A 26,562-nucleotide genomic window follows, 5' to 3' on the forward strand; every position below is an offset into this window, starting at 1 on the left:
ACGAACCGCCCATCCATCCCATGTGCTGGAGGAGTGGGCAGCGAAAAGCTGCTGTGCGAAACGTGACAGGACGAGGCTCCGCCTTTCTCCACAGTACATTAAGTTTTACCTGGAAATGTTCTTTCTTCGTGGCACCGTGAGATGTGTTTTCAGCCCCCCGTGGCACAAGTGCCCTTGGTCCCAGCTCCCGTTGGTTGTAATTCTACCTGCCGACCGCCTCCATCAGGTTGCAAAATATTATGTTTCGATAACATGTGCAATTTGTTTTTCTTGCTAAGCAAAGTGAGTCCCTGCTGTTCACAAGTAGGTTAATCTCAGTCCCACCACTACTCGACATTCATAATCATATGTGGTGCTTTATGCACAGGAAGACTTCCCCTCAACTTAACGCTATAATATCCGAGCAATCCGCCTATCCCCAAAATAGTACCTTAGCCATATATAAACTCACCAATGAAGCGGTAGCCAGGAGCTCTACAACCAAACAACCCCGGCGCTGATGGTGTGTACCTACTTTAAATGTAGATGCGTGCAGAATAGTTACACAGCTGATCCCGGATCCTCGGTGAATACCATAAGTTGTACTTTAATTGGATTCGATTGCAAATAACATTCAGAATCCATAGACTGCAGTGCGTCACAGTTAAATTATCTTGAAATATCTTGAAATCTAAGGAATGCATAATCATTTTATAGTATCTTTGAAGGCCCAGGGATCAAACGTTACTTCTAAAACTACTACTTTACCATAAAAGCATACCAAAATGTAAGTTTTATTTCTTTTTTGTGAGTTCTTGAACCAGTTTGTAGGATTTCATTGTCTACTAATAAGAAGTGTGTAATGGCTCACTTATAAAAGTTGAAATATTCATTCAAATAACAGTTCATTCTTAACTCCAATTATTACTTACTGCACCACTGCAATGGTGGGTGTTCATACTGACTGAAGCAGCGGTCTAAAATGCTTAATTATTCAAAATATTTTTTAAAAAAGGTAAAAGTTCTCACTCTCTACAAACGTTATCAGAAGCTGTTCGATTGTTTATGCCCACCCATCGGTCCACAAATAGCTGGTCCAGGCTTGGTAGTTGCTAGATATTTTAGTCTAGTGGTTCCCAAAGTAGGGGTCGGTCACCAGAAGAATGTCATGGGTCATGAGATTATTAGGAGGGATAGAAGACAAAGCTGCTGTGCACATTCACAATTTTCAAGGTACACCTGTTCATCTGCTTGTTAATACAAATATCTAATCAAACAGATGGCAACACAATAGGCACATAGACATGGTCAAGATGACCTGCTGAATTTCAAACTGAGCGTTGGAATGGAGGAAAACAGGGATTTAAGTGACTTTTACTGTGGCATGCTTGTTGGTGCCAGACAGGCTGGTCTGACTGGTCTTTCAGAAATTGCTGATATACAGGGATTTTCCAACACAACTGTTTCTAAGGTTTACAGAGAATGATCTGAAACAGAGAAAACATCTAATGAGCAGCTGTTGTATTTGGGGGGGGGGGAAACCAAGCTTGATAGGAAGGCAACAGTTACTTAAATTTGGGATAAACAACATGAAGGTATGGATCCATCCTATTTTGTATCACAGATTCAAGTTGGTGTTGGTGTTGTAATGATGTGGGTAATATTTTTTTGTATACTTGAGGCCCTTTAGTACCAACTGAATATCATTTAAACACCTTAACCAACCCGAGTATTGTACTGTAACCATGTCCATCCCTTTATGACAACAGTGTATGCCTCTTCTGATGGCTGATTCCAGCAAGATAACATGACATGTCATTAAGTTCAAACCATCTCAAACTGGTTTCTTGAACATGTCAGTAGGTTTACTGCACTCAAATGGCCTCCACAAGTCACCAGATCACAATCTAATAAAGCACCCTTGGAATGTGGTGGACAGGAAGTTGGTCTCATGGATACACAGCTGGCAAATCTGCAGCAACTGTGTGATGCTAACATGGACCGAAATCACTAGGGAATATTTTCAGCATCTTGTTGAATCCATGCCATGAGGAATTAAGGTAATTCTGGAGGAATTAAGGTAATTCTGAAGGAAAAAGGTGGTCTAACCAGTACTAAAAAGGTGTAACTAATAACCAGTAATGATGTGTTCATTTTAAGAGCATCTATTCGATCTTGATTTGCTATGGTTTGCATAAATTTACTTTTGTAAAACGTATTAAATTGTTGTATTTTGCAGGCTTCCAAAAACAGGTGAAATATTAGTGAGAAAATTAACCACTGAATCTATTTTTAAAAGCCTTAGTTACAGACATTAAATGTGTTACCTCATTCCACCGTGTACAGGAGGAGGAGTAAAAGTACTTAAGTTATCTGATAGAAACAGACTTCTAAGACAACTGCAACAATTAAAAAGTTGGACCATTTTACATCACATGCTCTACAAAAAGACAAATCAATATTACATGTAATATTATTTGAATATATATTAGTATGTAATTTGCTGTATAGTGGGCTACTACAGTCTCCTACTCCTGACAAAAATATAACAGATTAGGTCACTGTATTGTTTTCATTTCTGGAGTGGGGGGTAGTTTAGTGTAAACATACACACTCACAGGCAAACTGAAATTTATTACAGACTGAATCACATCACACACATTTGGCAACACATATATTAGTCAGATTTTGCTGGCTTAGCAGTTTAAATATATAATGCATAACCCTAAGCTAACACAAGGCTAGACATCCTAAAAGTATTATCAAGTGGGAGGTTACGCAATCTGTGGAAAAATACAAGCACAAAACTGAGAGTTGGTGTTTCGAGACAACCAGCAAATAAACACTTATGTCAAAGTTTCTTCCGTTAGTTGCACATAAACCTGGTATAACTGTAACAAGCACTTAGGTGTGCTAACAATCATACAGTCTCCATAACAGCTGCCATCTCCTTGAACTGTTTGTAGAAGTTCTGCAGAAAGAAGAAGTAGGAGAGGGATAAAATATCATGAATAAATAACACCAACAACACTGCATTCACATGAAAAACAAAATACAAAACCTGGAACTGTGGGATGGTCATCTCAAAAGACCGCTGACAGATTTGTCCTGAAGGCTCAACAATCTTCAGCAGCAGACACACAAATGGGGAGTTGAGAGATCGACAGGTGTCTGAGCTCACTGCCATGCCAAGCTTCCACTGCATGTCCACCAACTAAGGCAAAACAAAGTTCCATCAGTTTTGAAAGAGAAGAGGCGAAAACGAGAAGTTATATGTTCAGGGGGGCAGAATATATATACTTTATTTCATTAAACTTGGACAAACCTGACCGATGCTGAGCATGGCCTGGGCCTCTTGTTGAGTGTGGACTGACACACCATGTTCACTCCACAACTTATGCAAGACCTGAAGGGAAGCTTTGGTCCACTTGGTAGAGCCTTCTTCCAGCTTTGACACAAGTTCATCCCCAGAGATGTTGCTCTTTCCAGCTGACCTAGCAAAAAAACCCACTACTATCACAGCCTATAGTAGGACAACATCCTACTTTATGTATAATTTGGCCTTTTTAAGTGTGCTATGTAAGAAACAAATGTATGCAACATGGAAGACACAGTTATCAAATTCAGAAACTACATTCAGATCTTTATAAAAAATTGAAAAGAAATGTGGGAAAAATACCGGAATGTTAGCAAGAGAAATCTGATCATGTCCTGCAGAGCTTCATGATCAAGTCTCACTTCGGCTCTCTGAAATCTCTGCCCACAAAAAAACAAACAAAAAAACCCCAGAAAAGGTCTTAAAAGAGGAATTTGGGAGGATAGGTTATTATAAGTCAAATGTATTCTAAAGAAAGGGTGACTCACATCAGAAATTTCAGCTGAATCTACTCCTCTCTTCTGCCCTTGAAGATAAGTCAGTACGTGCTGACACTGTGGAGATTATTGAAGATTAGCTATCAGAACTGCAGCATAGCCTCCACAGCTACACCACATCCTATGGTACTTGTGCACAGTGGTTGCTAATAGCCCTGAAATGAGCGCTATTTGGGTCAACAATAACATCCTCCAGTAGCGAGTTATAAAGGCAGTGTTTTGAAGTTGCACAACTGTTTAAGTTAAGTTGCAGTTTCATAATCCAGTCTGAGCCTGTGGCAGTGAAACTATTGAAACAGCCCCAAAACAATTTAAATAAAAGACTCATATTTACAAGTAGCTGTACGTGGTGCTCAAGTAATGGGAAAGACTCAGAACAGAAATGGGAAGAGTTGCAGAAGGAGGGTTGTCTGCAGCTGTCACTGTAACTGCTATTTAAGTCTACTCTGTTTTCCTAGCTGCCACTTTTTTCCACCTGTATAGTAACATACACAACCAAGGACAGATACACTCACCACATCTGCTAACAGATCTGGAGAAATCCTGCATATGTTGTCCACAACTTTGTTGATGCCTTGAATACAGAAGTGAAACAATTTGTTTATCACAAGGTTTTCCATACTTCTTTTTAATGCAGTCACAGGCATCATGGGAGTCTAATGATAGTACTTGTGTCTTCTTAATGCTTTTTGTTTTCTTTCTTTTCCCAAGAGCAGGCAATCACAACTGCAATAGCATGATGATATATATTATGTAACCCGGAAATAAATATAGTAAATAATATAGTATATAGTATAGGCCTTACCTGAAGAACCTTGCATAGTGATTTGTCAAATAACAGTGGGTAAACAAAGATAAAAAAAAAATAATAATAATACATGTAATAACTAATACAAGAGGGCAAGGTTCATTTAGCTTTTAAAACATCTTATTTTGGCTTTATTATTGAGCTGTAAACATTTGTGTATTTCTGCATGTATGTTAAAGTAGCATTCATTAAAAAGGTGTTAAGGGCTTTTAAGCATTAGGAGTCAGATGCTGGAGTCAAATATAAGTGAGGGAAAGACAGGAAGTCTCTGTGGTTACAACGGTGTTAAGTTAATGCTATGGAGTGGCTAAATTAGCACATATTTCCTGGGTGAAAGCCTAATCTATTCTTCTTAATTGCCATTTAAACAACATTCTACTGAAGTGGAGTAATGCGAACCCACCATATGACTCCTCTGCTGCTGGCATCCTCTCTGTCAGGCTCTGGGTTTGACCACAGTATTAGCGCAGCCAAATTAGCGACTTTCTCGCTAAATTTGACCACCGAACAGATTGCCTTGGAAATTTCAGAAAACGTTTAACGAAATTATTGTATTATTAAAAAAAAAAGTAGTTATGAATAAATCGGCTTCTTAGATCAACTAACCAGCTATTCTACGTCAATTCTGTCCACTAACGCTCCTTCCTTAAAAAAAAAAAAAGAAGTCTTCTTCTTTGGTTTTTATTAGCTTATAGCAAATCACTGTAAACGGTGCATAGCGCCATCTGCTGTAGCAGAAGTTTATTGTTCTAGTCTTTTGCGGAGTCAGCCGGAGAGGTGGCTCATTGACTCTAAATGGTCAGGATTTTATTTGGGGAAATGACCAATCAATATTATTTCTAGTCCTCAATCACTGATTTCAAGAGAATTAGATAAGTGGTAAAAAAAAAAAAAAATCTGTCAAAGTGGCTGGTCTAATTAAAAGCCCTGCTAGGTTAAATCTCTGATTTATCGTCAATATAGTTGTATTTCTGCGACAGATTTCTGTCCTCCTCTCCCTCCCTGCAAAATAGCCTATTAAAAACATGTTTGCTCATTTTTTTAACTGAACGCCCTAATAAATATCCAGTTGTCTTCAGTACTATTCTACTGAAGTTTATCAATTAAGAATTCATTCATTCATTTGAGTACAAAAGTTAAAATGAACTCATTTCAATGAACTCATGAGAAAAGTCTTTGAAGTTTTGAACAGCTATGCACAATTCTACCACATCTGAAATTCAATATTTGGTATAATCACTTCTGTTACATGCATTTTCTTGTCATTTCTTAAAGTAGTCCGTAGGAATAGTTCTTTAGGCTTTGCATGTTGCCAAGGTGTTCCTACACTGCTTCAATAATGTTGAGGTCTGGGCACTACAGGGGCTAGTCTATGACTGATAGTGGTCATTTGTATGTTTTTCTATCCAGGTACACTTTTACTGCAATGGCAGTGTATTCAGGATCATGGTCATGCAAAAAAATTAAGCTGGTGCCAGTCAGATGCTTTCCAGAGTGTAATGTAAAATCTGATGGTACTTTTCTGTGTTCATAATTTCATCGATTTTGACAATATTCCCATCACCAGTTGATGAAAGGCAGACCCAAACTATAATGTTTTAACCTCACAGTGTGGGTATTGATGCCTCTCTCTTGACCTCATCCATACATAACGACAAAGATTTGAACAAAGCAGTTCAAATTAGGATTCATCACCTTATAAGACCTGTTGCCACAGTTCTTGTGTAGTTTGGTATCCCTCTGTCTTTTCTCTCTGTTTCTCTTTCTTATATGGCTTTTTGACAGCCACTCTTTCTCTGAGATCATTTCTCATGAGGGATCTGCAAACAGTAGATGGATCAACTGAAGGGCCAAATGCATCTCCCAGGTCCTATGTCAAGTCTTTTCTGGATTTTTTCCCTATTTATTAAGGACATGACTTTCAGATACTGTTCATCTGGTGGTGGATAGAATAGTGCTTTATTGTCATTGTATATGTACAACAACAAAAAATGAATCTGTTTAAGTGGTTTAACAAACCATCACTCCTCTGAAAATGGTCAGTGTACAAGGACTGGACTGAAAATAATTCATAAAGCAGACTATGTCCAAAAAATGCCTGGAGAACTATGGCTCAAAAGCACTTAAGAATACACCAAAGTCTGGCTCACTGGAAGCAAAATATGAAAAAGTAAGTGGTGGCTCAAGGCTTTATTGCAGAGTGTTATATTTCTTAGTACAATATCAATAAATCAAACTAAAGGGTTGAAAGCTTCAACAGACCGAAGTCTTACACACTCACCAGTTTAATCATGTTGTCTTGATGATTTGCTGCCTAGGTCTCTGATGTATTGATCCCCTTAAGTTCAGTAAGCTTCTTCAGCACTCTTGAGGTCGATGAACAGTTGTTTTGAATCCCTGCCAAATAGTTCAGATGGGGGACTAGGAGAAAATATAGGGTCAAAGAGAAACAAAAATACATCATCAGACCACTAAGCTTATAACACACAGTCATTACCATGTAATTACAGTCAGTTAAACTCTTTAACAAAAGATTACTGAATAAAATACTACTAATAAAAACAATAATACAAAAATAATATACATTAATAAAAACTTACTACCTACTTAAAAAAATCTAGAAATACATCCAACAAAAAATTGTTTTCCTCACATGATGGTTTCAGTTTTGGCATAATTCACAAAAAGTACGACGATGAAGGTATACCACCAAAGTGTTATGAATCAATATTTAAAGGTATGTTATGAAACCTTGTTGACTAACTATAACCACACAAAGAAAAATATTTTTGTTCTTTCTGTTATTTATCCGGTTTTGTTGTCGTTTTCTTTAGCGATTGAATTCATGGCCAACAACGCCCCCTACTGGTAAAAATAACACTTAGATTAATAATTTAAAAATGAAATAATTTAATTGAGTGTGGTTCTTGTTGTTCATTATTTTTATTAATATTATTATGGTGGTTAGATCATTAAAAAAATCAATGACCAGTGTCATATTATGTCAGTTAGATGGTATATCGGGGAATATACTTAAACATCGTCCACCCATGAGCGCAAAAATGCCTTTATCTAAGCTCCGCCCATAGCCCTAGGAATAGTCCACCGAGGCTGAAGATGGTGGGATTACCATGATTTAATGTTCATTTTGTGTATACAGAATTGTATTTAAACGATTTATAATAAACCTGTTAATGCATCCATGTATGTCGCATGCCTTATCAAGTCTTTTGGGCATGTTCTTTGGGTCGTTATGGTTTATTGATAAAGGCAAGTCACCCCCGCGGATCACATACATGTCAACGTGCGCCCTCCAGACGCGGAAGCGAATCGCAGCTGTCAAACAGATTTGATTGTAAATCGGACTCAGCGCTACTCTAACGGGAAAACATCACTTAGCTGTGCTTCAAAATGGATTCCCCACGTTGGCTCCCTCTTGAGTCAAACCCAGAAGTATGTTTTCATGGTTTTCCTCATAACATGTTGTTTTATCGAAGTTATTCATTCTCAAACATGTGAGAGGCAGCTAACTTGAAGCTATCAGAGAGAACAAAAGCTAAAGCCGTTGTCGCCGCTTTGCTAACCCAACAACATTTTCATTAACGTTTTCCATTTGTGTCTTCTCATTTCAGGTCATGACTAAAGTAAGTGTTTTCTTTTTATATTTTCCGTAAAACACGATAGAGTAGTCAAAGCAAATAACCAAACCGGTTCGGAGAGATGCAAGGCCTACTCAGCAGCGGTGTTGCACCTAATGTTATTGTTAAAAGGTTCAAGGCATAATATGATGTAATAATGTCATGTAAACAGACTGACAGGAAACAAGAGTGAAGAAATCTGATAAGTTTAAAGTTTTGTCAACTTGCCCTGCTTCTAATTTTAAGACGTTCAGTCATTTTCCTCATACTTTTCATCCAACTTTCCAGCTGTTTCAGTCTGCAGATAGTGCGGTGTGTTTGATGTCATTCGCAGGACACAGAGATTTTGAGTGAACTCTGATATTGTAGGATATTGTAGTTTGTTTGTTTGTTTGTTTGGGGGGGGGGGTAACCAAAAAACTATTTTTAAATTGTTTTTTTTGTTTTTTTTTTTAGTTTTTAACACTTGTTTAATACAAACATCAAACAGAATCGCAACTGCATCCTCCAAGCACGAATCATCATCCTTCTAAATAATTTTTCACCAAATATTAAACATTATACACTTAATGAAGGCAGCTCTTTTTTTATTTATCACTTTTTATTTTAATTTTTTGCTGATAGACCGATTGACTGACTGTTTTAGCTGCAGAAGGTGTCATTTAGCAATTGAGTTTTTGGTTGAAATAAATAATGAAGGAAATTTCTATTTTCTCCACAAAGTGTCAAAAAATACTTTCCTGAAAACGGTGTTACTGTAAAAAGTTCTTCTTCTTATTTTGCTATTATATTAACAGTTTAGTTTTCAAGTTTAGATTCCTGACATACAGTGGCATAATATTTAATTCTATACCAGTTAAATTACATTGAATTGTCAAAAGTCGAATGTTACAGAAACATATTCTCACCTTTTAGGTAGAAATCTCATTTTCAGATGGTAATTAAGAGCCAGCTATTGTATTTATTTTAGATTTAAAATGTCTAAGTTGATTTTGATCTGCATGAATTTACACTCCGCTTGTGTGTAGTTTGTTAGCTGTCTGGGTATGAAGCCAACCTGGCAGTTCGGGGATGTGTATGGGTTGGATCCAGAGCTTCTCAGCATGGTACCAAGACCAGTGTGTGCGGTGCTACTCCTCTTTCCAGTGACAGAGAAGGTACCTGTTATTTATAAGTCATGTATTTTCATTATCCATTTGTCAACTTTACATTTGGTTAGAAAACATTGTTAAACAGTCTCTTCTCTCATCTGCCATGTCTGTCTAGTATGAGGCATTTAAACAAGAAGAGGAGGAGAAGCTCAAAGATCAGCCTCAGGTTTCTCCAGACGTCTACTTCATTAAGCAAACTATTGGAAACGCTTGTGGAACAATAGGATTAATTCACGCTGTGGCAAACAACCAGGCACATCTGGAATTTGGTGAGTTTTCATTCTATTTTTTATTGAGGTTACTTTAATGATCATTTAGCTTTGTTTAGACAGTTATTTTTTTCTATAGCCATCTATCTTGTTTGGTTTTTGATGAACTAATGTGCAAGACCCTATGCGTGTATATCAGTGAAGTTGGTGCCTGTTACATGCATAAGAGCGGCAAAATATTAGAAACACCACCAACACTATGCAGCGTGCCCAAATAATAAACCAAATGACCTTGGTACAAAACCTATAACAACTTATACACCTGTATGTCAGTGTCAAAATCCACTCAGCAGCCACTTCATTAGGTATCTTGCTAGTGCCAGATTGGATCCATTTTGCCTTTGGAAATGACTTAATTCTTTATAGCACAGATTCAAAAAGTTGCTGGAAACATTCTTCAGCTATTTTGATCCATGTTGACATGATGGCATCAAACAGTTGCTGCACATTTGTCAATGGTATATCCATTAAACCAGTCTCCTGTTCTAAATGTTCACTATCGGATTGAGACTTGGTGACTGTGATGTCATTGTCATTGATGTCATTTGAGTACATCAAATCATGTTTGAGATGATTTGAGCCTCGTGACATGGTCTGTTATCCTGCTGAAAGCAGCAATCAGAAGATGGGCACACTGTAGTCATTAAGGGATGGGCATAGTTAGCAACAATACTTAGGTAGCTGTGGTGTTTAAATGATACATAGTTAGTACAAAGGGGCCCAAAGAGTGCCAAGGTTATATCACCCACACCATTACATCACCAGCTTGGATGGATCCATTCTCTCATGTTGTTTACAACAAATTCTGACCTTACCATGTGATCTCTGTAAACCCTAGAGATGGTTTTCTTTGAAAATCCTAATAGATCAGCAGTCTGTGAAAACCTCAACAGCAGTCATGTCACATTTGTTCTGATGCGTTGTTTGAACTTCAGCAGGTTGTCTTGACCATGTCTGCATGGTTAAATGCATTGAGTTGCTGCTTAAATATTTATGTTAATGAGCAATTGAACAGCCATACGTATCAGAGTGGTTGTTGAGTTTATGGGCATGTTAAAGTTGACTTCTCTCATTATCTCATTTCACTCCATTATACAGGTGTACCTAATAAAGACATCACTGAGTATAAATCTAATTTTGTGTTTGCTTTAAGTCAGTTTTTTTAGGGTCTATTAAGTGTTTTTCTTTCTTTCAGAACCTGATTCTCCTCTTAAGAAATTTCTTGAACAAACATCTAAAATGACCCCGGAGGAAAGGGCAACCTTCCTGGAAAAAGACGAGGTTGGAAAAGTATCTTTATTAAGAACAGGGTGACAAAGTTTTCATCACGTGTGAAGGACAGTACTAAGAATTGTGTAACCAACTTGACACGAGGGCATTGTCATACTTGTGCTTGCTACCGCTTTTGCAATGTAATAGTACAAAGTCATAAAAAATTATTTCACAAACCAGGAAAAAGGAAACCATAACAAGATCAATGTAAAAATGTGCATCATTCAAATGACCCTGAAATATACAACAGAGGAAACATTCAGCCTGTTTTCCTGTTTTCTCTTCCAGAGTATACGTGTTACACATGAATCCAGTGCGCAGGAAGGACAGACTGAGGTGTCTTTTTTAATTTTTAACTCTGTGTTGTCTCAAGGTTTTTTGCATGCTTTGTGTTGAACTTAATGCACTTTAACGTTTGCTTCTTGTCTGTTGTAGGCCCCAAGTTTAGACGAGAAAGTGAATCTGCATTTTATAGCTTTTGTGAATGTTGGAGGGCACTTATATGAACTGGGTGAGTTAGCCACAAAGCAAAAATGTGCTTATAGAAAATATTTGGTAGAATTTGTCACATTGTTGATGGTTATTGCAATCATTACAACATTTAGTACTAGAAGACTGGAAGCACATTTTTGTTAAACCTACATGATTAACTTTTTCTTCCAATACCTAGATGGCCGTAAGCCTTTCCCTATTGCCCATGGAAAAACCTCAGAGGATACTTTCCTTGAGGTGAGACAACCAAATAAAACGGAGATGGTCATAAAAATACTGCCATAAGCTTGCCTACATTCAATCATTGTCTTCCTTTTTCTAGGATGCTGTAGAGGTTTGCAAAATCTTTATGGCTCGCGACCCTCAGGAGGTTCGTTTCACCATCATTGCCCTCTCCAAAGATTCATACTGAGGAAACTACTCTTTTTTTCTCTGACCCTAGAAAACAAAGACAACATTACTGCCAAACATTCTGAAGTGCTGACTTTATTTAATTTTTCTTTCAAAATGCTATAGCAAGTCGATGTGTGAAGAAAATAAAATGTCAGGGATATACATGTAAAGTAATTTCCACTTGTGTTCTACATAGTTGTTAAATTAATTCTAAAGCAAACAGAGTGCTGCTTGTCAATAAAGGTATTTCTCATTGAGATCTGAAATTTCCAGCTCGCCTCTGCTGACGTCTCTAAATGTCATACAGGTATTAGCTGTATGGTCTCGACATTGCACTACGGTTTGTTTACTTTAATTTTTGGCCTTTTAGTGAAGAAGGAAATGTAAAAAATTTCTACATCACTGAGGAAAGTTAACTTTTTTACTCAGACTTCAGTGACACATACTGTATGTAGTGATTTGTTTTAAATGAGATGTCTAATCACATGCTCAGCACAAGCTGAAGAAACACATTTGCAAGCTATTTCATTCATAGCTTTGAGGGAAAAAATAGGCCTAATGTTGTTGGATGCAGTAATGATGTTGAAGTGAGGCTCACTAAACACACAGACAATACAGCTGTAAATCTGTGTGGAAGATGCCTAGATTTTTGTAATAAGAAATATGTCAAATAAATGAAAAATTTATTAAGCTCTTCTTCTGTGGATATTTTTTTCCTGTTGCAAAACTATTAGCTTTTTACCTTCATCCTAAAAAAAGGAGTTTTTACAGGACTCCATAAAGTCCATTGAAAAGCAAAGTACCCCCTTAAAACTTCCATAGGGGTCAAAAGGGTACATAGCAGCCAGGTGCTGCAAGTCAAATGCACTTATTCATTTATTATTAGAAAGAGTGAGTGTCTATAAATGCAGAAGTTTTGGCAGTTTGCTGGTCTGGAGAATTTAGGTATGCGTTAACACAATACCACAATCTTCCCAGAAGTGGACATCCCAGCAAATTCACCTCAAGGTTAGGCTGTGCAATGCTTAGAGAAAATGCAATAAACCCACTACCTATATCTTAAACTCTACAGGCCTCATGTTACATGTTTAACTCTGTGACAGTATGATATATTGGTTGCTTGAAAAGGTTTCCAGGAGATAAGGATGTCTCATATCTCTAAAATGAGCATGGCAGAATGATTTACACCTGAACAAAACACAAGACTTGGAACAATGTTTTTTGGACATATGAGACCAAAATAATCTGATATTTCTTGAAAACCAGACAGCACATCAGCAGATGCCTCATACAAACTGTCAGCACAGTGATGGAGGACTTGTTTTGCTATAGGACCTGGTATTTTCCAAGTCATTGAATTGACCATGAAATTTCTTTTATACCAAGTTTTCTACATGGTTGTAAAGGAGAGTGGGGAAAATTCCAATGAATTATACAGAAACTGATCACATCAAATTATTGCTACTAAAGGTGGTTCTACAAGCTACTGACTCGTGCTTCATTTTTCACAGAACTGCAGATAATGTTGTAGCACATAACCTCTTCCCTACAAGTTCCAAAAACAAAAAAAAGCCCAGTTGATTGAAAAGTAATCAGTAAGTTGTTCTAAAAGTTGCAAACCAAATCCCACTCATTTTACGGGATCGGTATGCTGTTATTTCGCAATGAAGTTTGAAACCCTCGAGTAAAGCATGTGCTCAGGTCTTGCAATACCCCTTAATCACCGCTTGGTGGTGGTGCAGGAAAAGAACGTTATTTTAAAGGTAGCGCCGAACTCCTGCAATTACATAAGTTTTATCCATAGACCTAAAGTTTTTTTTCCGCAACATTTTTGTGTTTGGAGACCAGAAGTCCACCGACCTCACATTTTCTTTCAGGATATTTGTAGTCCGACAGAATTTAGTGGCTTACCTCAGCATACACTTACACTAACGTGCATCTGGCCCAAACCAGGAGTCCAAATACCTTTCTTGGGGGGCTAACAGCGAATTCAACCGTGTGTTTCAACTGGAATCCGCTCAAGGACCTGTGGGTGGTCCCCGGACCCGGGTTTGGAGACACTCCCGCTGCAGACTCATGCAGCTCTAAAACCTGAGGTGAAAAACTGTCTTTCGTGTGAGTGCTGCAAGAGGTGAGCTCTGCGCGTCTTCAAACACTCAATCGCTGCGTAAAAAAGGTGGAGTGTGTAAACCCGCTGCCAAAAGGACACAAAGCACAGGTGTGTCGGATGAAAGAAAAGGTAAGCAGCCACAAGATGATGCACACTGTTACACCTTGCATTCATTTACGGATGAGCAGGTAGGAAAGAACAATAGGAGGCATATTTGATGAATGACTGAGAGTTCACCTGTGTGCACTTTTATGTAGGTTGATCGAGTTTGCTTGCTTGAGCTGGCTCACATTTATGTGGACCTTTTATATGCGGGCTGCTAGGACTTTACCCGCCGGTGAAGCTCGGATAATAAGTTCTTATGATGGAGTGGCGTGAGCAGTCTTCAGTCAGCTGCGAGGAAGCCTACTCGGAGGCGCAGAGATGGATTGAGGTGAGTAAAAACATGTTTGTTTATCTATATATATATATATATATATACTTCAGAACTTTCTTTACTTCTTTTCTTTTCTTTGCTGTCCTCAACAGAATTAACAGGTAAGGCAGTCTATAAGTAAAAGTTAAGGACTGTCAGTTGCTAGTGAAAAAGATCTGTTATTTGTATATCTTTTTCATTTTATAGTTATGTTTTTGGCAGAGTTTGACCTCCCAATACATACATGCTTGAGAAATGCTTTATGACTGTATACTGCTTTAACTGCCAGCACCCAAGTTCCAAATAATAATAGCCCTGACTCAAAGATCCATACAGGCATGTGTCACCTTTTGACCTCACGTCTCAAGTTACCCGGCCATCAGTCTTCTCTTTTGAAAGATGAATCACACAATTCTTAGCACTTATCTCTTTTCTCTTCACAGAACGGGTAGGTGGGTCTGACCCCAGTCATCACTGTTGCTGGCTGATGCTTCTGATGTCAGATCTTGCCTAGACCTGTTTTGTTTTGTTTTTTTAATTTACCTTTGCCTTCGAGGCTCCAGTTGCTGCAGGTAGAGAGGAAAACCCAAAAGAGCAATTAGCAAAATCTTCTATGACTGATCCAAGCTATTATATAACTGTGGATTAACTCCGATTCATAACAAATGACTGAGATTTTGGGTTTATGGTGCTTATACAAAATTACATGTTAGCAATAAATCCAAGCATTTATATTTCGTGATGCATATTATGATTATGACCAATTCTGAAAGTGAGTAATATACAATAAAGGTTTTGACAAGAGGGTTTCTTTCTGAAGCTGAAAAAATGTTTTACAGTAATTTCCCCCTCTCTTGTGGTAGCCATCAAATTTTAAAATAGCTGCCAACATAAAAAAACTCCAGCTGTTCCATTTCATTCCTAAAATGTCATATTCTTTAAAGTTTCCACTCCAACTCGCGCCAGACTGGCGCTTTTTTTCCCTATTCTCTTAACAAGCGGGTGAAATTATGTGTCCTCATCTTGCAAATTCTCTTCCCAGCAGGGCTGCATGAAACTGCTGCATGGCCCTAACTAAACAAATATTGTTCTTATTTCATCAGGGTGAATCTGAATGCTTTCAATGTGACATCAGTGTCTCTCACACTTGCACACTGGCCCATTGTAGTGGCTTTGCTCGTGGAGTGAGGTGGGGGCATGATGGTCTGCAGGGAGGGACTTTAGGGAGGGTGAGCAGAAAGCTGAACAAATGGGTGAAGGCAATGGGGGCAATATTTTTGAAAGAATAAGACTAAGAAATTTTCTGCAATACAAGAACAATCAGCTACTTAGTACCATCAGAGAGGAAAGGTTTCTCTTCAAAGAGATCCCCCCCCTCACTTCTTGGATTCAGACACTGAATGATTAACAAGCTGCTTGGCTTCACAGCACTTTAAACAGAGGCATGTGTGCGTGGCAAGGTTGGTGGTGTTGTTAAAAACTGGACTAAATGGTCTGGAGCCTGTCACATGGACACATTCCTGCATTAGCTTCCATGGCTGTGAACATAGCCCCCTCGAAGCTGGCAGGCTGTGAGCACAGGGCGCTGCGTCCTACAACCACAGGGCGCAGTGGAATAATGGAGGTCCTTGTTAATTAAATAGAAAGGCTTCAAGTGTGATTGGTGGGACAATTGAGAACAAGTGGCTGTGTTTATATTTACAGGTCAGAAGATCATGTATATATCTGGTCCTACAATAAACAATCCGCTATAAATGATAACTTGGCAATTAGTAATATAATAAAATCATTAAGTCTTAGATCTGTGTTTCACTAACGATGCTGAAGCAAGCAAAGATGTCAGACACATGGCAGCATCTTTTCCGCCACCTCTTTTGTTTACGTTGTCATTAATAAGACTGAATTTTTCAAAGAGCATGCTCTCAGAACAGTTCTAGGTGGGGTTTCCCAGTAGCTGTTGGTCCATGTGAAGCTCATGTTAACATCCCAGTCTTTATTCTGTATAACATTTCAACTCTCAATGCTGTGTGTGTGTGTGTGTGTGTGGGGGGGGGGGGGGGGGGGGGGGGGGGTTAGTATAAAAAATGCTGCAATGTGTTTCTCAAAAAAACAAAGTGGAACAAAGCAAAAGGTCAAAGGTAACATAATACTGCAGATATTGTGAAGTTTTGCTACTTATCTGGTTACAGTTGCGTAATACTCAACCAAAACTAAGCCCTTTATAGTTTCTTGTCCCATCTACCATAGTAACTTGTGTAAGCAATGTAACTTAATTCTACTTTTCTGGAGATTTTCCACATGCACTCACTGGCCACTTTGTTAGGTACACCTGTTCAACTGCTTGTTAGTTCAAACCTCTAATCAGCCACATGGCAGCAACTTAGTGCATTGTTTTTCTTGCAGATATGATAAGCATCAGAATGGGGGAGGAAGGTGATTTAAGTGACTTTGAGTGTGGCATGGTTGCTGGTGCCAGAAGGGCTGTTTGGAATATTTTAGAAAATGATAATAAACTGGGATCTTCCTGCACAACCACCTCTAGGGTTACAGAGAATGGTCCAAAAGAAAGAAAGGATCCAGGAAGTGGCAGGAGGATATGGCAAGACCGCTTCAAGCTGATAGGAAGCCAACAGGAACTCAAATAGCCAGTTGTTACAACCAAGCGATGCAGAAGTGCACGACACATAGAGCCTTTAAACACACGAGCTGCAACAGCAGCAGATCACACCAGGTGCCACTTTTCTCATTTAAGAACAGAAAGCTGAAGCTACAGTTTACACAGACTCTACTTTAGTTTGTAGGATCAGAATTTGTTGTAAACAATATGAAAACATAACCCTGCCTCATATCAACAGTTCAAGCTGGTGATGGTGTTAGTATACTGGGAAGCTCATCTTGTAACCGGAAGGTTGCCGGTTTGATCCAAAGCTCTGTCTGTCTTGGTCGTTGTGTCCTTGGGCAAGACACTTCAACTACCGCCTACTGGTGTTGGCCAGAGGGGCCGATGGCGCGATATGGCAGCCTCGCTTCTGTCAGTCTGCCCCAGGGCAGCTGTGGCTACAACTGTAGCTTGCCTCCACCAGTGTGTGAATGCGAGAGTGAATGAATAGTGGAATTGTAAAGCGCATTGAGGGTCTCGAAAAGCGCTATATAAATGCAATCCATTATTGTTTTCTTGTCACACCTTGGGCCTTTAGTACCAACTGTGGCCTGCAACCACATTGCAGCAGTTCTGAAGCCAAAGAGGTTCAACCAAGAATTAGCAAGGTGTACCTAGCAGCGTCTGGTGAGTGTAGGAGTGATTTCATTGTTATTTACCTTTTAATCACCTGTTTATTTTCTGTAAATATTTTTGTTAAGTGCAGCAAAAGTTTGAAAAATGTCTCTTATAGTATAGCAAGTTGTCCAAGTTGAGGTCATTGGGGTGTGAGTTTTGTTAGCCAGCTAAATATAATATTGCAAAATGTTACAATTATAGTGAAATGCAATGGATAAAAAAGGACACATTTTTGGAAAAGAACTATCTATTCAAATACTTTCCTCAATTATTTCATACAAAGACTGATTTGGAAAGAATTTCACAATTAACAAATCCAGAAAGGAATATTATTAGATATGCTTTTATTCCATGTGGGGTTTGAGACATTTTGCAGCCATCCACATAAAATAAGTAAAAATAAGAAGGTTATGAAATGCTAGCTGATGCCAGCTAATCCACACAACATGCTACGACAGATTTTCCTTGACTTTTTGTGTGCAAAGTTTTCCTTATATAAGTGTTATGTAGGGTCATTACCTTTTCTACAAATTTTATTTTTTTTTCAATGTTGCCAAGTTTGAATGAATCCCCCCTCCCCGTGACCTATGCCGCTGTGTTGTTTTTCATACCAAAAGCTGTGTTGTGGAATTGATGATTAGTCACTTCGCTGTAGCCTCACTCAGGGTTTTGACTGTTTTGAGAGAAACCAATTAGAAACGAGGCTTTCAGACGTACTCATGTGAGACCAGCCCTCAAACAAGACAACATTCCCTTGCAGTTACATGTTGATGTACTCCTATTATTCCAGGATGCTGATGGTGTTATTACTAAGTGCTTCCACAGTAGTGTCTTTCCCTTGAGTCCAAACCTTGAAATATTTGGATATGGTCCCAGTTTCCCTCTGATGACCCATACCTCAATGTGCTGCAGAAGAAACAAAGAATTTCAGGAACAATTAGTGGCGAGAGGGGGCTGCATCCGCACAAACCTTGAATACAGAGTTGCCTCAGTGCCCTGCATGAATAAACAATAACTGTGGTCATGGACGCAGAGTCTCTGAATATTTGGCCTCTACCACAGATAATGGTTCACTCCAATAACAATAATGAATTTCACAGGACCCTTCCACAGCCCAGAGTAAACTTTGGTCACATTTTGGTGGAAGCTGGAAGGTGAAGGTGGGTGCGCATGAAGGCAAGCTGTTTTTGAAATGCCTGCTCCGGCTTAAACCTCCCTGTTAAATCAGAGCGGCAGTATGTTGGTGCAGATTAGAGTTTTTATCCCACATGGCAGGTTGGACAGGAGAGGGAGGGCACAGCAGGGCTGATATAAGTGCAGTTAATACCTCTAATGATGACTGTAGAGGATAGAATTATGCCAATGCTTCCAGCTTTGTGTTAATTCCAGGTCGGCTCCCATTTTTAGACTTGAAGTTATTATTGGAATCATTTTGTTGGTTTGCTGGTTGATGAGCCGATAGAACTCTGAAAAGAACGTTTAAAGAAAAATAAATAAAGGGACACTTTTAGGAAAGACCCAAATTAGATGGAATCATACTTCCGATAATGTTCCCACATGTAGTGTTTGTTTGCATGCATGCAAATCCCAGCTGTGTGTATAGAACAGTAGGGGTCAGGATTTCATATGCCAACTGCAGCAGCTGGCTGACTGCTCTCTGTCGGCTGTAGGGGTTGTTTGCTCTCCGTGTGATTTTGTGTTTGTGTCTACATGTCTGTAGCTTTGCATATCTGCGTTCTGGTTTCGTGTTCTCAGTGTCTGGTTCTGATTGTATTTTGGTCAATGAAAGAGGAGCAGGCCAAGATCTCAGTGTATTATGTAAACAAAACATGTATTTCCCAAACAGCAGCACAATCACATATGCAGAATGGCTTCCTCCTACTAGTGTGAGAACCTTAATCTTTATTCATCTATTACACCATGGTCTAATACTTTTGGAATGATGGGTATTTGAGGCTTTGGGCATCTCAGCTTACCTAGGGTGTGTTTTGGGGTGTAGCACAATCTGTTGGCAAGGAATAATAGTGGCATCCAGCCAGTCTCTATAATTGTTTCTGTTTCTCCTGTCATCCTAAAAATGTTTGCCTGTACTTAACTATAGTAGTAATTGTCCCAGCTTTTGTTCCTTTCTGTGGGACAAAGGAAGTCAGACAAAAGGCTTGGAACAAGGAACATCTGATCAATCAGTCAGCGAGACTCGTCCAACGTGTTTTTGCTTTCTGTGAGAGTGCGTGCATTTATGTTTTGGCTCATGCCAGCTGCACCCACCAGTATTATTCTTGTAGTTCAATGTGTCAGCGCTCCCTCCCTCTTGGTGATTTAAGTTACGATAATGTGCAAAAGTCTTGAGTCAGCCTCCGTTTCTTTATATTTTGCTGGAAAAATGTAAATAGCTGTAGCGATTTATCAAAACACGTCCAAACATACATGGAAATTACCGTATATAAGGCAAAAACAGACTTGGTTTAATTCTATTTGACAATTTGGCTTCTTGAACGTTGGCCTTCCATTGAAACCAGTTCTGATGAGGATTCAGTGAACAGTAGATGGATCATCTGAAGGGTCAGATGTGTTTCTCAGGTTATTTTAGAAAGCCTGGAAACTATTGCTCAAGACCTCTTAAAAAGTGTTTTACAGTCTGCATGCTCCCACAGTAAAAAAAAAAAAATACTATGATAATATTGAGGTTGCCATTGTAGTCATAACCTCTGCCAGAGAGGATAGTACTGCTTTTTGTTTCAACTCTTCAGGGATTGCTTAAAAACTGAGCACAATGTGTTGGAACGTTAGGCCACTGGCAAAGAAACACTTAATTTAAAAAGTCCTTTCTGCTTTGGAAAATAGGGGAGGATATTTTTGTCCAGTTGTTTTTACTTGTCCTGCAGTGCACTTACCACATTGCAAAAGTTCTATGAATACATGTATAATTGTCTAATGTGTTTTGATGTACATGCAAATTTAAAAAAAAAAAGAAAATTCCACAATCCTGATACCAGAAAGGTTGGGATGTTGTGCAAAAAGTAAATAGAAACAGAAACCTTGCATATTTCAACAAGACAATGGTAAACTGCATACTACATCTATTACAGCAGTATGGCTTCATAGTAGAAGAGTCCAGGTGCTGCACTGCAGTGCAGACGTTTCACGAACTGAAAACATTTAGAGCACCAGATCCAGGAAGATCCAGGGCTCTTGAACGGCTAGAATCCTGTATCAGACAATAATGGGACAACATTCCTCTCCCAAAAGTTCAGCATCTGGTTTCCTCGGTTCCCAGATGTTTACAGACTGTTGATAAAAGAAAAGCGGATGCTACATAGTGGTAAACGTGGCCCTGTCGCAACTTTTTTTAAGACATGTTGCTGCCATTCAATTTAAAATGAGTTAGTATTTCTCTTAAAATGGTACATCTCTGTTAAAAATATTTGACATGTTTTGAATAAAATGTCATTTTATTAAAATGGCATTCATTGCATTCTGTTTTTATTTACATTTTACACAGCAAATGAACCTTTGTGGAATTGCGGTTATAACATATTGACTGTAAAGGATAGTGCAGATCTGCTCTGCTTTCAAAGATAACTGGATACAGGAGCCGGATACAATCACAGGTACTGACTGGTGTGTTAGTCTGACAAACTTAGACTGGTTAGTAACATAAAAAAGCTATTCTTGGAAGTTCAGAATGCATTAATGAAAAGCTACAACAAGCAGATACAAAATATAATTAGTGTTATGTTTAAAATCAAGGATGCAAATGTGCATGAGTTTAAATGCATAAGGCTGCACGACATGCGTGCGGAAGGTTTGTCTGTATAATGGCTCTTGGTGTTCTTGCAGCGGTGGTTTTAGATCATGGGAAAGGCATGAGGCTATAACAAAGTGCTGTGTTCCTCCCGTACTCCAGATGCTGCCATAGCTTTGTGGTTCAGGCAGTCTGACTCCAGCACAGTTTTAGCACAGCTCTCCGGTTTACCAGCAGCTTTTGGCATTAAAGTGAGAAGACATGAGGTACTTGTGAGCTCCTGAGGAATACCTGAAGAACTGTGCACGGCTCTCTCCCCGCAGAGACAGCGTAGGAACTCGAGAGGAAATACCTCTGACTTCCTCTGCTACTGTTCTCAACATCCTACCTTTCTTCTCCAGGCTCTCCACCCTATTTCACACATATAACACCCCACCCCCCCTTCACCTCCCGCCTCCTCTCCTCATCCAACCCTGATTGCTCTGTTATGTTTTTGTTTTTGTATCACTTTTTTTCCTTTTTTTCCCCAGGCAGTAACGAAGAAAAAATTTGGGAGCAAGGACTTCCGATCTGCGCTGGAGAATGGCGTTCTTCTGTGTGAGTAAGTACTCTGCTTTTCCCAGGCACCTCTCGTAAGCCACTCATTCATAAGGAATCCCTCCGCTCTCCTTCAGGTCTGCGCACCGACGTAAGTGTTACTGATGTTTCCCAGGCAGACCCCCTGCTGGGTCACTGTTTGTTTGTTAGTCACATGAAGTGAGCCTGTGTTTTGAGACAGCACAATAGTGACTCTATTATGTAGTTATTTGATGTTTTCTTTGTCAGCTCTTTCCCCTGTGGTCTTGTTTGAGAATATGAAATGTGATCTATTTCAATAGGAGCTGTGTTGTGTGTTTGACAGATGTTACAGATCTGTGGATCGGGCAGAGCGCCATCGTTACTTTAATGAGAGCTGTGTGAGAAGCTGTGTAGTGAATGGAAAGAGCTCCAGCTGAAACCGCACTGGAGAATTGGGGTACATCGATGGGTACATAAATTTTTGATGAGTTGGAGGAACAAATTTATCTGTCCGGAACTGGCTTGTGTGTTCATTCACTAACTGCTCTTCTTAGAGTTGTGGGTTTGTGGCTTTTTCTCAGATTAGGGCTCTGTGTGTGAGGGCTAGCCTCATGTCCCTTCATGTGTCTGCTTGTGGGCAGCACTGCTAAATGGGCACATCACTGATGTGATTTGCTCGGATCAGCAGGAAGCTGTAATTACCAGCAGGCCATGCAGAATCTTCCACACTCTATTGGCATTGGTTCAGAGAAGAAGCCGTTCATTCTGCTGATTTGATCCTGACTCGTCTGTTTGCCTGATGTCAGAGAACTACACGGACACTCTCACTCACGGGCTGTCTGTGTTTTCTCAACGCAAGGAAGAGGAAGACAGATTAAAATCGCTTTCACCTAGCAACGCTGCCTCCCTTCCCATTGTGTTTTGGTTATCGGAGTTTCTCGCTTGGAAAAGAATGTTTTGCGTGGATCGCAGACATGTTTATATCCTACTTCACTTAAAGTGTGTGTTATCTCGTAACGTTCCATTGTTTCATGCTAAATGAGTAATGTGAACCCAAATGGCCCTTTGCATTCTTTCTTTACATCTATTGTGAGCCCATGCTAAGCCTTATACCAGTCCATCCTTTCCCAGCCCGCAGAGTAAACAAATTATTTTGCCTCATGTTGAGCTTTTAATGTGTTGTTTTTCTTTAATCAAGCAGTGGGGGTTGTAGTCACACCTTTTTATTGCTTTGGATTACATTTTATAGGGATTTTTATTAATCAGTCATGCAGAATAATAAAACCAACTGCACAGTATTGCATAGTTTCATGCTTACCCCCACATGGATCATCTGTGGGTGTCTCTTACTCTCTGGCACTGGGATGTTTGCTAATAATTCGAATGATCAGTCAGCTTGGATGTTTGGAGATCTGGTAAACACCCTTTGCTCTTGGTAGAGTTTCTCAGCAGTTTGTGCAGCATGGTTATAACAGAGCTGGGGGAGACCACTGCTTTTGGGGAGTGCACCTGTCAAAGTAACATCCATATAAATTCCAAGGTTTCCCAGCTGAAAACTGAATTTAAGCTAGATGCTCAGTATTCCTCAGTTGACCTGTCAGTCATGTTAATGTAGCTCCCTGGTATATAAAGCATATGATCTTTTTTTTTTAAAGCTAAGTAGTAATGAATATAGGATTTAGTTGCAGTCTGCAGTCCTTGTACTTTGAGTATATTTGATTGCAAAATATTCTATAATTAAAACTGTGAAAGGAAGACTTTTTAAACGGGAAGCATGACTTGTAAATACCTCTAACAGAATATTTTTACTCTGTGGTAGTTCTTTTTTTTCCGACCAGATCTCTGAGGCACAATAACCTGTGGTCATCTTATGAAGCTTTTAGTCCAGTTGGTCAAGCTGTAATTGCTTTTTTGCATTTCATTTCAATTTATTTGTGTTTTTTCTGCCTTGGGTGTTTGGCCGACACCAGAAATCCACCATCTATCTTACTTACTGTTTTCTGAGGCTGATTCAAGGTTTGTTTGGGGTTGTTTCAGTGTTGGAGGGTGTATTTTAGGAGCAGTGTGCCTGGTGTGTTTACATCACGGTTGCAGCAGTGGCGATTTGCTAAACTGAAGCCAGGTGGCTACCATTAAACAAAGTCGTAAACACACAACACTAAGACTTTGCAACACATTTTAGTCGTTCCCTCGCAGTTAAAGCAGGCTAGCCAATAACCAACTCCTTTCACTCACCGTCTCCCTTCCCCTCGTCCTCTTCCTCTCTTTTGCTCACAGACTGATTAACAAGATCAAGCCTGGTGTTGTCAAGAGGGTTAACAGACTGCCTACTCCTATTGCTGGACTGGTAAGTTTTTTCTCCTTATTGTTTAGTCTCAATCTTATTGTATTTAAAAGCTGTACTCAGACATATCCTTTAAATACAATAACAGCTCATCTTTATTTTGATCATAGTTTTGTCTCTCTTTATTGCATTTTTTTTTGTGGATAATTTATATTGTAGAGATAGTAGTGGGTGTCTTAGATGGGGTAGAGCAGTGTGAGGTGTAGCAGGCAGCAGCAGAGTGTTTGCTCAGTGACTTGTCGCTCCACGTATCCTTCCAAGCTATTAAGTTCAATGAACGTGAAGCTGGTTGAAATGCCGCCGGTTCATTTGGTAGCATCATAAATACGGGGACGGCCATGATGAAGGCTGTGTTCAATCAAAACCATTACAGACAAAAGGTCTTTGTGTTGGCTTGATGATTACAGTTTTGATTGAGTGATAGAATGTTATAAGGGGCCAGATTTGGGGTTTAAAACCAAGCGGCAACCTGCAGATCAGAAAAACTGAACGCTGAAGTTCAAGAAGCTGTAGTTCCTTTAACGGCCATGTGACGCTGGCTCCAAGAATCAGTCAATCCCCACAAACCTTAAAGTTGCAACAGAAATAAACATGTCTTTAGAGTGGTACAAAAACATCTGTTGTCTCTATGGCTAATTTCGTCCCTCGTGACGACACGACAGAGGATACATTTTTAGAAAACTCATCTGTTTCAGTTGCATTAAGATGTAAATTCAATCTTTGCATCAAATTTAGTATTACAGAGAAATATGGACGTCCCTTAAAAACCAAATTGACATTAGCATTAAGTATTGGCGTTTTGTCCAGATATACCTGCACTACAAAGTAGGATTTGGGCTTATCCAGGTAATTTCAAGGTTCAAAATAGATTGTTAGTAGAATGAAGATGACTGACCTCTTACCGGGGTGCACCAACATTGCAAGTTATCCTTCGGGCCTTACCTGCTCTGCAGCAGGTTATGTTCGAGATCAGAGATCAGCAGGTATAAAATCTCCACCTACTGACCAAAATGACATCACCATTCCTGGAAGAAAGCTCGGAAAGAAGTGTGATCACTTAGCTTTATTGCTGATGTTACGATAAGTGAAGCCAGATCATGGAAAGATATCCTGGGTTTGTTTAACTTGTTTGTAGTACAGGGCCCAGGTCCATTTTCAAAAACAAAAATAGTAAGCCAATGGCTTGTGTCTTTGGTTATACCAATCTTTGGTACAGTCAATTCTAAATACCTGTTTTTGAATCAGTCAGCCTGGTACTGTTGTCACATTACAGATCTTTTGGGCCTGTCCGGTTTAGCTAACATGGATGTTTTGGGAGTGTCTGCAAACAACTTCTCGGGTAGGTTTAAAAACCTACCTTAAACCCATCCCTCAGCATCTCTCTGTTGTGGGAGTAATTGGGACCAGCTGTCTAGTGGAATTATAGAGAATCCCAACCCTAGCCGAAGCAGAGTTCATGTGTGTCTATGGGTTCTGCTGACAAGACAGTGACAAGTTAGCAGTGAAATAAGCAGTCTGTAAACAACAAACATGTGCCATCATATAGGCATTTTGACGTAAATCAAATTTCCTGCCAGTTTGTTTTGGACTACTACTGACAGAGCTGGCCGGGCACCTGCTGAGGTAATAAGTTTCTCCTCCATCTGAAGCATTTGTGTGGTATTTCCGAGACCTGGACATAAACCTGAAACCACCTGATCATAAATTCTCCCGCAAATGTGAAGGCTTCTGGTTGGCTCGAGGCTATCAGTGACTGCCAACCACATGGAGAAAAGTGGAAAGTTCTCCAGACGAACATTACTCAGTCTCACTGATGCGAGAATATATTTCCTCTCCGACTACTCTCACTTTTTCCCCCTATCTCTCGTCTCTTTAAATAGCAATAAGTGTGGTCTTTGGTGGTGTTGTTGTTGTTGGTGGTGGTGGAGGGGGGTTGTTTTTTAGTTGGAAGTTTGCTATTTTCTGAACATTTCTGTTTGCCCATTCGTCTTCTGTTACACAACTTAGAAATATAGATGTGGAAGAAAAGCCAGAAGCAGTGGACAAAGAGCAAGAGTAACACTGTTTTTCCTTCTTTTTTTTTTCATTTTGCAGAGTAGATACAGCATGATTTGAATTATTTTGTTCCTTGCAAACATGCCTCATTACCACTCAAATATGAGTATTTTCAACTTTTAGACTTATAAGTGGGGTTTGAGATTTGCTATCTGTGGGATTGTCAGTACTCTAAATCAATAC

The 26,562-nt window shown here is 39.3% G+C and overlaps 3 protein-coding genes across 6 annotated transcripts in view; 2 read left to right on the forward strand and 1 right to left on the reverse strand.

Annotated features, from left to right (window-relative positions):
• Positions 1 to 2,593: 2,593 nt before the first annotated feature.
• commd6 (COMM domain containing 6) lies at positions 2,594 to 5,324 on the reverse strand. The gene is made up of 7 exons (XM_006788170.2): positions 5,064 to 5,324; positions 4,368 to 4,426; positions 3,844 to 3,909; positions 3,659 to 3,735; positions 3,305 to 3,473; positions 3,041 to 3,193; positions 2,594 to 2,950 (listed from the first exon to the last, which is right to left on the reverse strand). Exons 1-7 carry the CDS (start codon positions 5,086 to 5,088, stop codon positions 2,900 to 2,902), a joined length of 600 nt encoding a protein of 199 aa, XP_006788233.2. The 5' UTR covers positions 5,089 to 5,324; the 3' UTR covers positions 2,594 to 2,899.
• A 2,661-nt stretch (positions 5,325 to 7,985) lies between these two features.
• Positions 7,986 to 12,141, forward strand: uchl3 (ubiquitin carboxyl-terminal esterase L3 (ubiquitin thiolesterase)). 2 transcript variants are annotated; one of them, XM_006788172.2, is made up of 9 exons: positions 7,986 to 8,113; positions 8,293 to 8,304; positions 9,327 to 9,455; positions 9,565 to 9,718; positions 10,914 to 10,999; positions 11,279 to 11,326; positions 11,426 to 11,501; positions 11,661 to 11,719; positions 11,805 to 12,141. In XM_006788172.2, exons 1-9 carry the CDS (start codon positions 8,072 to 8,074, stop codon positions 11,892 to 11,894), a joined length of 696 nt encoding a protein of 231 aa, XP_006788235.1. In that variant the 5' UTR covers positions 7,986 to 8,071; the 3' UTR covers positions 11,895 to 12,141. The 2 variants fall into 2 exon arrangements, with proteins under 2 accessions (XP_006788235.1, XP_087686200.1); XM_087830074.1 differs by lacking the exon at positions 8,293 to 8,304.
• Positions 12,142 to 13,974: 1,833 nt separating this feature from the next.
• lmo7a (LIM domain 7a) overlaps positions 13,975 to 26,562 on the forward strand; it is a 48,002-nt gene continuing 35,414 nt past the window's right edge. Inside the window, exons 1-4 of one of the 3 annotated variants that reach the window (XR_004843548.2) lie at positions 13,975 to 14,114; positions 14,243 to 14,418; positions 21,953 to 22,023; positions 24,258 to 24,327. Coding sequence is in view for 2 of the 3 variants with exons in the window: in XM_006788173.3 (XP_006788236.3) it covers positions 14,347 to 14,418; positions 21,953 to 22,023; positions 24,258 to 24,327 (213 nt within the window). In the remaining variant the exon portion in view is untranslated. The remainder of the gene's footprint in view (positions 14,115 to 14,242; positions 14,419 to 21,952; positions 22,024 to 24,257; positions 24,328 to 26,562) is intronic. The other 2 variants (XM_006788173.3, XM_087830177.1) reach the window with 2 other exon arrangements.

The sequence above is a fragment of the Neolamprologus brichardi genome, chromosome 16, assembly GCF_056152115.1.
Source record: "Neolamprologus brichardi isolate AB-2024 chromosome 16, ASM5615211v1, whole genome shotgun sequence".
NCBI classification, from domain to species: domain Eukaryota; kingdom Metazoa; phylum Chordata; class Actinopteri; order Cichliformes; family Cichlidae; genus Neolamprologus; species Neolamprologus brichardi.